The 15,515-nt window shown below is 50.2% G+C and overlaps 2 protein-coding genes across 2 annotated transcripts in view; one reads left to right on the forward strand and one right to left on the reverse strand.

Moving 5' to 3' along the window:
* The window catches only part of LOC133118815 (SRSF protein kinase 2-like), a 49,128-nt gene extending 45,911 nt beyond the window's left edge, over window positions 1-3,217 (forward strand). The window contains 2 exon segments of the mRNA XM_061229073.1: window positions 46-138; window positions 2,018-3,217. Coding sequence (XP_061085057.1) covers window positions 46-138; window positions 2,018-2,202 — 278 coding nt within the window. The 3' untranslated portion in view covers window positions 2,203-3,217.
* Window positions 3,218-5,481: 2,264 nt separating this feature from the next.
* Window positions 5,482-11,281, reverse strand: adck2 (aarF domain containing kinase 2). The gene is given in 10 exon segments (XM_061229518.1): window positions 5,482-6,355; window positions 6,608-6,661; window positions 6,874-7,002; window positions 7,759-8,004; window positions 8,533-8,628; window positions 8,740-8,868; window positions 9,126-9,272; window positions 9,634-10,349; window positions 10,352-10,438; window positions 10,441-11,281. Coding segments are annotated over 10 exon segments (1,848 nt in total). The 5' UTR covers window positions 10,544-11,281; the 3' UTR covers window positions 5,482-6,214.
* Window positions 11,282-15,515: the final 4,234 nt, after the last annotated feature.

Genomic DNA, 15,515 nt, shown 5'->3' on the forward strand with positions numbered 1-15,515 from the left:
CTGTTGTGTGACGTCACGGCGTTGTCACGGCCGCGCGGCGCTCAGACCACATCGCTCTGATCACCGAGCTGCTGGGGAAGGTGCCGCGAAAGCTGGCCGCCGTGGGGAAGTACAGCCGCGAGTTCTTCACCAAGAAAGGTAACCAACAGCGCCCCCTGTGGGAGGGAGGGGCAGCGCGCGCGGACCTGGGGCTGTCCTGTCTCCTCTTCTCATTACATTATTACATTATTACATTAGTGGCATTTGGCAGACGCTCTTATCCAGAGCGACGTACAGTTGATTAGACTAAGCAGGAGACAATCCTCCCCTGGAGCAGTGCAGGGTTAAGGGCCTTGCTCAAGGGCCCAACGGCTGTGCGGATCTTATTGTGGCTACACCGGGGATTGAACCACCGACCTTGCGGGTCCCAGTCATGTACCTTCACCGCTACGCTACAGGCCGCCCTGTTCTCTTACTGTGTAGCGCCAAACTTACGTTTGAAGTATGGTTTATGTTTAATTTGTGTGTAGTTTTAGTGCCGTCAAGAAGAGTTTGGCTGCAGTTATTGCTCCTGAAGGTGGTGCAGCTAGTCATTAAGTTTAAAGGGGGCAAGTACTTTTTCAGATTGTTGATATCGTTAACTTTCTATGAAATCTGAAGTCTGCCAAATGCCAATAATGTAATGTAATGTAATGTAAATAAAAGATAATTTCAAGAATGTTTTGTTTTCTCAGGTTCAGTTTTTGATATTACAGTTTCTCTAAAGATGTGAAACTATTTAATGTGTGAAATAGCAATTATAATAAGGGGTCTTTCCTTGAGAAATCAGCCAGATGTGTCGGGGGTGACCACTCCAATTCTGCTTTTTGCAGTTTTTCTTCAATAGAGAACATGAAAAACTTTACCAAAAAAGTTCTAAGACAAGTAGATTTTTTGGAAAAAAACAGCCACAAGGAAAACATAATACAATCCCAAAGTTGGGTCCAGCCAGAAAATGACCAGAAACTGCATATTCAAAGCAATACTTGGTAAGGTGAAAAGTTTCAGATCAAAATGAAACTTTGTGTACTTAAAATGTTATAATCGGCCAATTTATGTACATGTTGTTACTTGTTACTGTTTCTGTTAAGTTGTTACTGCTATGTCTTGGCATGTTTTGATTTCTAAGAGAACATTCATTCACAATGCAGCTTACGGTGATGGCTTCCAACATCAGCCCCACTATGGTATCCAAACTTGAAATACCTGTAAATCTATTGATTGAGAGTAGCTGCAATTATCAAATCGATAATTAAAAAAATTCTACAATGCCAAAGTTGTATGGTGTTAGATATTCAGCTTTTTCAGCCAGACTATCCCGATGACCGGTTTCCTGGAGGGCTTGCAGATATGACAGGAGACCCATGCCCTGGCATGACATCAAACCCAAGCCTGCCTGATATTACTGTGTGTTTCACATGCCTGATATCACTGTGTGTTTTACATGCCTGATATTACTGTGTGTTTTACATGCCTGATATTACTGTGTGTTTCACATGCCTGATATTACTGTGTGTTTTACATGCCTGATATTACTGTGTGTTTTACGTGCCTGATATTACTGTGTGTTTTACATGCCTGATATTACTGTGTGTTTTACGTGAGTCTTTGTCTTGAAACCTCTCTGCACACCAAGCGTGCTGCATCACTGTCTTTCCCCCTTTCTGTCTCAAATATCAAATAAATACATAAATAAATATTTAGCTGACGCTTCTATACTTAAAAGTGATGAGACAAAGCAGGGGACAGTCACCCCCCCCTTGAGCGATGTGGGGTTAAGGGTCTTGCTCAAGGGCCCAACAGCGGTACGGATGTTATCAAGGCTCCACCGGGGGTTGAACCACCATCCTGTCCGGGTCCCAGTCGTGCACCTCAGCCGCTAGACTCCAGGCTGTCATCTTTCTTTCTTCATACCTCCTTTACGGCTTCTCCTGCTCGTTACAACCCCCCGTTACCGCCGCCCCGTTCTGACCGATGTTCTCTCCGCTGCCCCCTGCAGGTGAGCTGAGGCACATCACCAAGCTGAAGCCCTGGTCACTGTTCGACGTGCTGGTGGAGAAGTACGGCTGGCCCCCAGAGGAAGCGGGGCACTTCACCAACTTCCTCCAGCCCATGCTGGAGATGGTCCCGGAGAAGAGGGCCTCCGCGGGGGAGTGCCTCAACCACGCCTGGCTCACCTCATAGCACCGCTGCCCCCCCCCCCCTGTGGTAGCCTCCGGAACTGCGACACGCCGCACAGACTGGAGAGAGCTGGAAAGGGGAAGGGAAGGAGGGCGGGGAGGATGGGGGGAGGAGGGGGTGTGATTTGCCCCTTTGGACTCACCCCCCATGCACACACGGGGGTGAGTCACACACACAAGAACCGCCTTGTGAGGAGCCCTTTGACAAACGCGAGAGCCAAAAAAACAACCAGGCGGCCAATACCTCCACCCGTCACTTTGCCGGTCTTAGGCGAGACTCTCTTATCCGACCAATTGGAGAGGAGCTCTTAATTTCCTGTCTTCCCACTCTGCTCCGCCCCCCACCCCTGACAGACCACGCCCAACAGTCCCACCCCCTCTTACTAAGCCAGGGTACATGAGTCCATGAAGCCTGGAAGAGATTGGACAAGGCAGCATGCATATTAGCCTATCAGAGTGGAGCAGCGTGATAGGGGGACTGCGGACCCCAGGCATTAACGGAGGGGGGGGGGGGGGTGGTTTTGTCAACAAGAATGCTCCTCTCTGATGGTGGAGGAAACACAGGAGTACAATGACCAAGAGTGGAGACACTTCTGTGCGTGGACCTCCCGCCAGCAGGGGGAGCTCCAGGCATAGAGGGCGCATCGTGTGTGCAATAGGCTTGGCTCTCCCGGACTGTTGGAAATGGGGGAAACTGGACCGGTGTGTTTGAGTGTGTATCTCTAACTGAGCTGCTGGCCAAAGGCATGATCGTAGCCCAGGTTCCTGTTCACAAAACTGACCCACCTCCTCACTGTTACCGCTTTTCTCCCCCCGGGATGAACTGTAAACTTACCAGGACAGAAGATTCTTTCACTTTTGTCCTTACATGACATTAACTTAACCTTTTTTTCCGTTTAATATCCATCGGTTGTGCTGTCGGGTGATGGGAAATAACTGAATCGAGTTTGTGTTCTTGAGGCTCGGCGGAAGGGATGCAGAGGGCACCCTCTCTCTCTCTCTCTCTCTCTCTCTCTCTCTCTCTCTCTCTCTCTCTCTCTCTCTCTCTCTCTCTCTCTCCCTCTCTCCCTCTCTCTCCTCAGCTCCCTCCCTCTCTCTCCCTCTCTCCCCCTCCCTCTCTCCCCTCTCTCTCCCTCACTCCTCAGCTCCCTCTCTCCCCCTCCCTTTCTCCCCTCTCTCTTTCTCCTCCTCCCTCTCTCCCACTCCTCAGCTCCCTCTCTCACCCCTCAGCTCCCTCTCTCTCTCCCCCTCCCACCTGCACGGTGTAGTCCTACAGTGAGAACACAGGCAGTGAGGCCCAAATGTTTACACACACCCCCCCCCCACTCCACTCAGCTGCATGACACATTCCAGTCTCCTGCTGAAGACTCCCACCACCAGGGGGCAGCAGAGCAGCCAGCTCTCACACAAGAGGGCAGGGGAAAGGAACCAAGACTTTCTTTTACTGACCGCTTTGTCCGTCCGAGATTTTCTGTGGTGAGGATTGTGAACGCAGGGTCACGCAGATGGGCAGATAAGACTTTGTACTGAACTGGCGTTTCGGGTTTGTTTGTTTCATGGTTTAGTTTTGTTTGCTTCCCCCCCCACCCCACCCCCACCCATGTACCAGGAAGAGGCCCACTGTGTTCGTGGAGCTGCAACCAAGGACTTCATACTGCCTGCTCCATCGTCAAAACCCTCGACATTCCAGATCCCATCACATTCATACACTTCTGTCCCCCCCCCCCACAGTTTCCACCGACTCCACAAAGCCCGTGTTCCTGACCTCCTGAAGTGGTTTCAAAATGGGAGGCCACGCTCGTCTGTACATTTGTATCAGGGATTAACTTTGTACATAATACTGGGACGCTGACTCAGCAGATGGGGAGTCCGGACATGAATCCGCACGTCGTTCCGAGGGGCGGAGGCGCAGCTTTGCCAGCGCACGGTTGCCGTGGACACCTAGTTAATGCTCCCCGCCCCCCTGATCCCCCCCCCGCCCCCCCGCCCCTCTCCCGCCCCTCTCCTCCTTGCTGAACAGAAACAAGGGGGCTGTGGTGGCACAGAGCTGGCAGAGCCTCCGGTGGCCAGATACGGTACTACACCCCCCGCCCCCCCCCCCCCCCCCCCACCCATCACAGCTCTCTGTGCCAACAGCTCTTCCACCCCACGCCTCACTCATCACTGTTCAGTTGCCTACTTTTTCGCAATAAAATAAATTAATATAAATAGATGGTGAAATATTTTTCAAACAAATGTATTCATTTAAAAAAGGGAGGGAAAAAAAAAAAATCTGAAAACTGGTTGTTGTGACAGTGACCGAATCTTGTCCCCGTTCCGGTGATTGTGTTCCGTCTGTTAGTGGTGTTTTTCTTTTGTAACTGTTAAAAGTTATTATTAGTTATTTTTTACTTCGACATTACGCCCCCCCCCCCCCCCCCCACCCTCATAAAACAGTGCGGCTGTTTTTGGACATGTGTGATGGTGATAATATTGATCAAATGTTTTTTGCAATAATAATAATTATAATGAAATTTTTGCACCAAATGCTCCTGATCTCACTCTTTCAGCCATGCAGACTGTTCTTCCTTGACATCCCACAAGAATCGCGTCTCTTCTCGTCTCTGTTTCCCATCGACAGACTCAATAAAATTGTAAACGGAAGGATGGCTCCCTTGGTGTGACCCTCGTCATATGGGCTGCCCCCGTTTCTCAGTGCCCCGCCCCGTTCCCCAAATTACCGTCTGACACCCGTCGGTTTCCCCACCCCCCCCCTTTTACCTTGCAGTCAGATGTGACTACCGTCTGGCCAACCCAGTCGTACTAATTGTTCAGTTAAATACCCGGGAGGAAGGAAAACCAGGGCTTTGGATTTGGATTCGAGGGCTAGATTGTGTGATCCAGTGAGGTACAGTGAGAAATGAGGGCAGAACCGAATGCTGTGCTTAGAATCTGTGGACACTGACGTTCCTTACCCTGCATTTGAATGTCACTCATTTTTTTGCTAAATCTTCCAGCAGCATCTGCTGTTAAAATGGTGGTTCTTGTTTTCATTCTTTGAAGGGTCTTAAGACGTCCCTTCTATCTAATCCCAGCTAAGATAAAGTGGGATTTCTCAGGTGGTTTAAATTGGGTTTTTTGACACTGGACTAGCTGGTCAAGCTGATGGAGTTAGCGGTTTGACCAACTAAGTCTCAAAAACACAGTTTAAACCAGATTAGGCTGGTTTGAGACTGGATTTTCAGCGGGGCGTTTTGACCTGCCTATGCACAAATATAGGACTGCAGGAATAAGCAGACAAAAGCATTTCAAACACATCTTACTTTATCCCAGCTGTGGTGTAAAAATATATATGTCTGAACTGACAGAAAAAAAACAAGAATTGCATGAGATTACACAATGACAACGTTTCAATAAACGTACCTGAACATCACACCTACAACAAGACGTGCAATCAAGGGCGGATTTGTTTCAGTCGCGGTTCACAAAAAAACGTGGCAAAACAATCCAGTACATTTGTCTAGCTACTGCAATGAATCCATTTGAACTGGATCATATCAACCTTAATTAGACAAGTAAACGGGTCAACGTGTAGCATGACACAAACATGACACAATGTTTGACACAAACGCAGCCATTTCAACCTGAGTAATCAAACCCAAAACTGGTAGCAGTAAATGGTTCAATTCCATTGTTCCGCAAACACAAGGGATTGTCAAGTGCATTTTAATTCAACTCCCCCCTCCCTGTTCTACGTACACCAGAAGTCAGGGTGTCCAATCTTTCCCAATAAGGACTGTTGTGCACACAGGCTTTTATTTGAACCCAGCAATAAAAATAAAAAAAAGAAGAAAAAACTAATTAGCCAATCACAGTCTCGGGTTCAAGACGTGTGACGGGGATTCGGTTTTGTACATGCAGCATATCGGGACACATTGTTTTGGAAGTACAACACAGAGGTATGAGGAGATGAGTGAAGACGTAGTGTGAGCCCCGAAGCTACCGTCCCAACGGTGTGACAAACTAGTTTTGTTGAGTTAAAGGATTGAGGCGCAGTTCTTTAGCAGCATGGGTTTGGCGATCTGCAGGATGTCCAGGTTGGGATCCAGGGATCGACCGAGGCCCTCCAGGACCATGATGGCAAACACAATGGAGGCAAAGTTGCTCTCCAGTTTCACCTGCCGGCCAGAAGAAACGTCGCAAACGTCAAGAGAGTCCCTCAGGGACATGATACTAAGCACCCGCTTGACGGTAACGGCAAACGGGAACGATTATTCATGCTTTTGCTGATTATCATCTTACCATCTGTCTGCCAGTCATAATAAAAGAAAAACACTGATCATGTGTGTATGGACACACTTATGAACGTCACTGCTGCTGAAGCAGTCAGCAGATGCTCTTATCCCGTGTAAGTGCCAATGAATATTTACCTTGTGAGTGATCAACAGCCCAAAGACACGAGACAGTAAGTCAGCCACCTGGACCTGGATCGAAAAGCAGAGATCAGTTCACATAAACGTCCGAGTCCAAACTGCACTGCAGAAACTCGCAGCAGTCGAGAATACGTGACACATATCCAACATCTCGAAGGCAGCCATCTTGCAGCTGGGTATGGCTCGCACAGGACGAGGGTAAGGAGGGTCTAGGGAAGAAAGCAGACAGCCCAAGCAGGCACAGAGCCACACCAGTCTCCCACCTTCCCCAGAGTCAGCGTGTCGCTCAGGGTCTTGTTCACCAGCTCGGCCATCTCCTGCTTGAACCTGGCCACGTCCTTGCACTCGTTCGCCCGGGCGTGGTGTAGGATCAGCTCCGCCACCCTCTCACCCTGCAGAGACCGTTAAAAGACAACTGGGGCTCACTCCTCCGTGGTTGGCGCTATGCCCAGGAGGTCCAGGTGAGACATATTGACAAAATGAAGGATGAAGCGTGATGGATAACACCTGCTAATCAGTGGTGGCTCCCACCTAGTGCCTATATGCAGTGCGGCTAGTTAGCTAGTTAGCGCAGTAAAAGCAAAGGCTTTTTGTTACCGTGACAACACTCAGGCCACAACAACCCTCAGGTTCAGAACGAGGACACTGCCCTCAGGAGGTTTGCCCCAGGTGGAGGCGGGACTTGGACTCCGGCCTCTCGCTCACCCAAAGATAAACACGCTACCAGTCAGCTAAAGGCAGAACTGCTAAGGGCAGTGTCATCATTTGGAAACTGAGGGTTGCATCGCATGGGTGTTGTGTTGCTCACTGTGCTTACTAGGGAACTAGCTGAGCTACATGTTGGGCGGCCAATGGCATAGTGCCTTAGGCACATCACTGGGACACACAACGTCAGTGGTTCGATCCCTGCTGTAGCCACAATTAGATCCGCACAGCCGTTGGGCCCTTGAGCAAACCCTGCATTGCTCCAGGGGAGGACTGTCTCCTGCTTAGTCTAATCTACTGTACGTCGCTCTGGATAAGATGGAAAATGGCATTAATGTAATGTAATGTAATGTACACCCGCTGCCTCAGGACCAGGTGGGAGCTACCCCCCCCCCCCCCTGGCGCCCTCTGCTGGTGACACGCGGTGCGAGCAGTCCACGCACCTCCCGGAGCACCACGGCGGTGAAGACGGCGCGGAAGTTGCGCAGGTCGCCCTCGCTGAGCCGCGCGACGATGCCGGCGTCCAGCAGCACCAACCGCACCGGGGCGGGGGCCGGCCGCACGCTCACCACCACCGTGTCCCACAGGTCCGTCAGGGTGGTCCGGCCCGGCGGCAGGGCCCCGCGCCCGCCCTGCACCAGGATGTTCCCGGGATGCAGGTCCCCGTGCACAAAGTTATCCACGAAGATCTGGAGGGATCGGGACACAAGGGCGGGCGGGCCTGTCAAGAGAGACGCCCACGTACCGCTCGTCCAAACACCACGCATCCTCAAATCCAGCCCTGGTTTTCCTTTTCTCACAGGTAGTTCAGTTCTCCCTGAGCAGTTAATGCAACAGATTGGCTAGACCAGGGGTCGGCAACCCTAGTCCTGGAGAGCTGCAGGGTGTGCTGGTTTTTGTTTTTCACCTTAATACTAGCAGCCGATTCAGACCCAAGAAACCACGAGAGATGAGTTAACTGTGTGATTAGCTGCTTTAATTGATCAATTAGGTGCAGAGTAACAATGAAAGCGAGCACACCCTGCGGCTCTCCAGGATCAGGGTTGCTGACCCCTGGGCTAGACGGCCTTCACACATGACTCCCAGGTAAAAGTAGGGTGGAGGTGGAAAACAAGGCAGTTCCCCGCCCACGAGGACCGTGATATGACGACCCCTGCTCCACACCGACCTCCCCCCTGATGCTCGATCGGAGCGTAGCGAAGCCGCTCGCCGCTCACCATCTTCAGCAGAGTGTCCACGCCCATCCTGGCGATCCTCCGCTTCACCTCGTCCGGCACGTCTGGGCTGAGGAAGTTGGAGATGGGTTCGCTCTCCTGGAAGAGCAGGGATGCGTCAGTGCGTTTCGCGTCCGTTAGCTCCGCCGCCTTGCAAACATGTCATGAACCGCCGCTTGCAAAAAATAAAAAAAAAATAAAAAAGCTCACCTCGAACGTTTCCACCAGGACGTTGCTCGTGACAAACGGCCGAAGAGGCGTGGGGAACGTCACGAAATCCACGTCCCGAAAGTTCTCCCGGAACCTTTCGATGTTCTCCGCCTCGTACCGCAGGTTGATCTGTTGAGAGCGTACGAAGGGAAGCACTTTAAAATAATCCCATCAGTCTAAAGAGCCAGGAGTAAAACACAGGCTGACTGAGTCATTAACTGCAGTAAACCAGGCCTGGCTGCGGCCTTTATGGGGGAGACGGCCATTGCGGACCAGGAGTCGGCACCCGGCTGGACTAATGACTCCCTCGGCCACCACCATGGTCGCCTTTGCCTGGAAGCTTCCCTGCCCTGCACACAGACCTGCAGAGGGGGAGAGGACTTCACCTGTCTGCTCATGAGCTTCTCAAACTCCTCCACGATCTCCGGCAGACTGAGCCACTTGAGGCCGGGGAGACAGTGCAGCAGCCAGCTGGCTGCCTTCATGAGCAGCAGGTCCACCTGCACCTGCCTCCTGACCCCTGGGTGAAGCACCTACAGAGAGAGAGAGAGAGATAATGGATGTATTTATCAATAACACAAGGTTGTCTTGTGTTATTTACTTGTTAGTTTGGCTAGGTAAGCTGTAGGTAAGCGGCCTGTAGCATAGTGGTTAGGGTAAATGACTGGGACACGCAAAGTCGGTGGTTCTAATCCCGGTGTAGCCACAATAAGATCCGCACAGCCGTTGGGCCCTTGAGCAAGGCCCTTAACCCTGCATTGCTCCAGGGGAGGATTGTCTCCTGCTTAGTCTAATCAACTGTACGTCGCTCTGGATAAGAGCATCTACCAAGTGCCAATAATGTAATGTAATACATATATTTGTGTGGTGCGGTATTACTATAAAAGCACACACCTTGATGGCCACTGAAACCAGGTGCTCCTGCTTGTGGGACGTGTCCGCGGTTTGGCCCTGCTCTCCGTGTCCAGCCACAGACGGGTCCGCCCCGCCCCTTCCCCTTCCACCTTCGCTCATCTCTTCCCCATCGTCCTCCGCGTGCCCCTGCCCCCACAGGGACCCCAAGGTCCCGCCCAGCCCGGGGATCTCCCAGGCCTCCAGGAGGTCATCCCTCTCCATGTCCTCCACCAGCCGGTGGAAGACCGGGTCCTCGATGCTGTCCACCCGGGCCGAGGCCCGGTAGACCTGGGCCACGCACCCCGAGCCCACGGGCTCCCGGCTGTGGAACTGGAACAGCGTCCTCCAGACGTCGCCGAAGGCCCGCGTCAGGCAGCGCTTGGTGTGGGCCCAGGAGTGGGGCCGCACGCGCACGTGCAGCCTGGAGAACCGGCGGCAGAACTCCGCGGAGAAGACGTCCCGCCTGGTGCTGGCCCACTGGCCCAGCTTGATGAAGGTGGGGCCGGACGTCTCGGTCACCCACAGCAGGGCGTCCAGCCAGCGGGAGCCCAGGCGCGCCGACACCAGGCACAGCGGGTACAGCAGGAGCAGGGGCCCGAACTTCAGCAGCAGGACCACGGCGCGGACGCACAGCTTCAGGGCGAAGGCTAGCTTGTGCACCTGAACCCGCGCTAAAGACTTGCGGTCGGCAGGCTGCTGCCGGGGGGACGCCTCCTGCAGCTGGCGAAGCAGAACGCCGTCTTCTGTGCTACCCAGCAGAGCGCTCCCACCCTGGGGAGCTGGCTATGAACGGGACCTTTTTGCTAAAGCAGCCACGGACGGTCGCAAATCGCACAAGGGGGGACATGCCGACTCTTGGGATAGAACACCTGAGGTTGAAAAGTAATGCTCTTGCGTGTAAAGCTGCCATCTTAAATGTGTGCAATGTTGGGGCCTTTAAATATTGGACAGGTGCAGTAGCCTAAATCGTGAACTGCAGGCATGCACACAACGCAGTATGACGCGGACGACCTAGGCTGAACCGCTGTACTGTACTGCTGTAGCTGGGCTTGCCATTTTATTATCGGGAGCAAAGGTGCGTGCAAGCAAGCTGTACTAAACACTGTTATACACGTCTGGCCCGTACATTACACCAATAAATATAAGACAAAATTAGAAGCAGTTTCACTCAAGCAGTTAAGTTATTAACGTGCGCAAAGCAATCCCAGTTCATTTGAATTGACGCGCGCGACCGGATGGTTACCAAGCTAACGCCGGCGTAAGGTTAACCTCGTTAGCTGGCTATCAATTATTATCAAGCATTATTCGCAACATGGCATGTCCTGGATCGATACTCTTCTTTAACGCCACTTCCACGACAAATTGTTGGTATGCTCATTGTCCCTTGAATATGTAGTTATCCCTAGCTAGCGCACATTGTTTTAGAGACCCCAGAAGTTAGCTAGCTCTAGGCTATCTATGTGGGTAGCATGCTATATTATTCCAGGGAGCCAACAAAATGTCCGTATGCACCGGCGAAATATACAAGTTTCTAACCATGAAAAAAATACTGATTTCTGATTCATAGCACCCCAACACAAAAACTTAACTTGTCAAATGGTCCCTTCAGTGCTGTGCTCGGCGATCTAGCCTCCTACTTCCTGCTCCTCAAGTCAGTCAACCAAGCAGTGACCTCTACCGAAGTAGGCTTAAAGGTATATGCACCGATTTCTCACAAAGAAGCAAATAATTATAAGAATGCTGAAATAATTACAATTATGAATGCCATCGTAATAATAGTGATGTGTTATTATTAATAATAAAAGTAATAATAAGATAGTTATTGGTTATTGCTTTGACCTATGCGCCTCTTCATTATAATTGTCGTCATTGTCGTCACCATCATCATCGTAATATAGTGTACAATCTATAACAGGGATACTGAATCTTTCCCAGAAAGGGCCGGTGTGGGTGTAGTCGTTTGTTCCAACCAAGCAGTTACACACTAATCAAGGTCCTCTAATGGTTGCTTAGTAGTCAGGTGTGGAACAAAAGTTTGCACCCACACCGGCCCTTGAGAGAAAGAGAGAAAGACTGGTTTTTAGTCTTAACTAAATTAGCCCATTCATATAATATAATAGTAGGCTACTGTTATTATTATTATTATTATTATTATTATTATTATTATTATTATTATTATTATTATTATTATAGTAGCGTGGGCTATTGGTATTGGCCTGTATAAAAAAAGTCAAAATAACATTGAAAAATAAAATAATAATCTAGTCCAAAGTTTGCCTGTCAAGTTGTCTTTAATTTTATTTCATATTCATTCCCTTCCTTTCAAGGACAGAGTCCACGCTGCTAAATTCGCACCTGTTCAAGACTTCATTCTGATTGGCTGCTGCCTCCTGATCGCTGGGCTCTCCTGAAGACAGCGTGGCTCAATGTCTCTGTGCGCTTCCAGTGAACAGTAATGAAAAACGGTAAGAACCACTATCTTCGAAATATGTATTCTCATTTTATTGTGACAGTATATCGCGTAACCTATATAAGTTGTATATTCAAAAAATGTTTTGCAGTCGTAAATAACATAGGCAATTGCAAAAATTAGTCATTCACATTCCAGTACTTTTATAAAAACATTTATGTGGCTCATAACACTGGAAAGACGTATTAACGTGTTCTGCTGTGGCAGGAGAAATATGACTTTTGCACATTTTGAAGATCATTTTGCATGGATATGTACATGTGTATATATATAATATATATATATATATATACTCCATCGTGGTATTTTGAATTTAGCGGGCAGGGGCCCTGGGCAGCTGTCATAAAGCCAGCAAGAGGGTGCGCCCAGCTGTCGCACAGGCAAGATTTGGAGGGAAATGTGTTCACATTTCAGAGTGTGATGTGTATGGCCAGAAAGCTCAAGTCAATGCAATTTGACTGTCATTGTAGAATATGACCTATTAAAATGGCTGAAATATTGGGAGACATGTTTAGGTGCCTGACGGAGGGGCATGGCAGAAAGTGGCCAACAGGGGGACATAGAGTATCGAGAATAATCTTTTCCCAAAATTTTTCTTTGAAGATGATGTTACTTGTGAAAGCACAATTCTCAAGTATTTAGAATGTATACCTTCTGCATCCATCTGTAATGTATTGGTTTATCGTGTAAAGGGATCATTTGTGATTAAAGCATTGCCAATCTGTTGCTTGGTGTTCGCGTTCTTGTTGAAGGGGAACTAGCTGCATTGGGCAGTATTGTTGCAGCATGCGAGTGATGATGAGTGTTAGTTTCAGTACAGTTAAACAGTAGCCTGTGCTATTTCAGGTCACATGTTTTGTTCTCATATGTGAAAATTGTCATTCACCTTTGAGAAAGTCAGTCACATGTGGAAAATGTGGAATATCACATGACTTCACGACACGTTTTGTTTTCATCCACAAGTAAAAAAATGCCCATCACATTTTCACAAGTGAATTAAAATGAAAATGAAAATGTTAACTTCACGTGTGAACTTTTTGTAAGGTTACCACCACAGCTGTTTATGCAACTGTAATTGGAGGGTGCCATCGTGAATAGTCTGGTTTTGGATTTGCATGCTGCAGTGCATTTGCCTGGGCTGTTTGTGTCTGAAGAGGTTCACCCAGCCGTCGTGGGTCTGTAACGGGCAACCATGACAACGCAAAAAAGACTCACCAGACAGTTGCTGCCTTTACCCACGAGAGAGGGAGAGAGAGAGAGAGAGGGAACAGGGGAGAGAGAGGGAGAGGGAACAGGGGAGAGAGAGAGGGAGAGAGAGGGTGAGGGAACAGGGGAGAGAGAGAGGGAGAGAGAGGGAGAGGGAACAGGGGAGAGAGAGAGGGAGAAAGAGAGGGAGAGAGAGGGATAGGGAACAGGGGAGAGGGAGAGAGAGGGAGAGGGATCAGGGGGGAGAGAGAGGGAGGGAGAGAGAGGGAGAGAGAGAGAGGGGGAGGGAACAGGGGACAGAGAGAGGGAGAGGGAGAGAGAAGGAGAGGCAACAGGGGAGAGAGAGAGAGAGGGAGGGAGAGAGAGGGAGAGGGGGAGGGAACAGGGGAGAGGGAGAGGGAGAGGGAGAGAGAAGGAGACCCTCATCTCTGAGGGACTTCAAAGGGAGATCTTCCCTGTGTGACCCGTGGGGGTCAGGGTCATTGTGTTTTCACATTTAACGTCCATTCTTCTCCACCATTGCACTTCAGTGCCTTTTCACTCTCACAAAAGGTGTCGTAAAAACGGGCTAAGACTGTTTCCTCCTGCACCGGGTTGTGTGCCTCTGGACCTTTCGGGCCTGCGGTCAGTCAGGCGTACCTGGTTAGATCGGCTCTGTTCTGGTTGGTGCTGCCTGGGCTTTGTGTTGGGTTTGTGGGGCTGAGATCCTACAGGGGCTTTTGGCCTGAGGTCTAAGGGGGTGGAGGGCAGCACTGTTGTCAGTTAATTCAATTCAGTTCAGTTCAAAGAGCTTCATTACATTACAATACATTATTGGCATTTGGCAGATGCTCTTGTCCAGAGTGACGTACAGTTGATTCGACTAAGCAGGAGACAATCCTCCCCTGGAGCAATGCAAGGTTAAGGGCCTTGCTCAAGGGCCCAACAGCCGTGCGGATCTTATTGTGGTGACATCGGGGATCAAACCACCGACCTTGCGGGTCCCAGTCATGTACCTTAACCACTGCACTACAGGCTGCACCACGACATACATGACATACATTCATGTAATACAAGGTAACATTTGATTGGTTGTTAGTGAGATGTGAAGTTAGTTTATTTACAGTTGCCCCGCCTCCTTTGCTCTGAGACATGCTGTGGCATATCTCGCCACAAAAGGGGCACTTACTCCCTCCCCCCCGTGACAATGTTGACTTGTTCTCCGGGGCATAGGTGAGGAAATTCAGGCAGTATTCGGGCGATTATTTCTCCCGACGGCGGAGAGCGCATTTCCGTTTCTTACCCTGCCTTATCAGGTCCGTTGAGTGAGTGCTCTTTCTCCCAGCCCGCGCTGTCTGTATCTGTCAACCAAGCCTCCGCCACTGTCTCCCTCCCTCTCTCCACACACCTCCCACAGCCCCAAACAGGCCCCGAAACTCTGAAAGGGCCCGAGGCGACTCAGCCCAGAGTCCCCTGGGGCTTCAGGGAAAAGCCTGCACCTGGGATGGCTGGGAAGCGGAGCGAAACACAGCAGACCTGTGCAGAACGGCACCATGGGATACAGAGTTTCTCCCCCACAGCGATTGGGCAATTAGCATTGTTGTGATTCTCAGGCTTGAGAGCCAGAGAGAGACAGAGTCAGAGCCAGAGAGAGAGAGAGAGGGAAAGAGAAAGGGAATTTGAATTTAAAAACCACCGCTGTTGTCGCAATTCCACAACATAAGGGATACAAGCGACGATGAAAATATAATCACAAGATCGTCCAAGCGTCTCCGTGAGGCGAAGCTAATAATAACAAAATACAACACAAGTGAGAGAGAGAGAGAGAGAGAGGTAAATAAAGACAAGTATTTGGCGAGAGCAGCAAGCTTTTTTCGAAATTCTTTCAAACCGGGAAAGAAAATCCCCTCTGCACTTTTAATTTGCTCCCTGAGGAGGCAGTTATTTATGTATGCAGTTACGCTCCGCTCTGCCCCTTCCTGCTCCATTCCGCCTTTGAGCAGGACAGTCCGTTTCCCTGGCAACCGAGGCTCCAGTCCCTCAGCCAGCTGCAGATTAGTTCAGCGGTGGGGGGTTGGGGGTGGCGGCCGTGCCGATGATGGAAAGGGAGGGAGAGAGGGAGGGAGGGAAGGAGGGAGGGAGGGGGGTCATGAGAGAGGGAGGGGTGGGAAAAGTCAGGAGAAAGAGAGCGAGAGAGAGAGAGAGAGAAAGAGAGAGGCAACGTCAC

This window comes from Conger conger, chromosome 19 (genome assembly GCF_963514075.1).
Source record: "Conger conger chromosome 19, fConCon1.1, whole genome shotgun sequence".
NCBI lineage: Eukaryota > Metazoa > Chordata > Actinopteri > Anguilliformes > Congridae > Conger > Conger conger.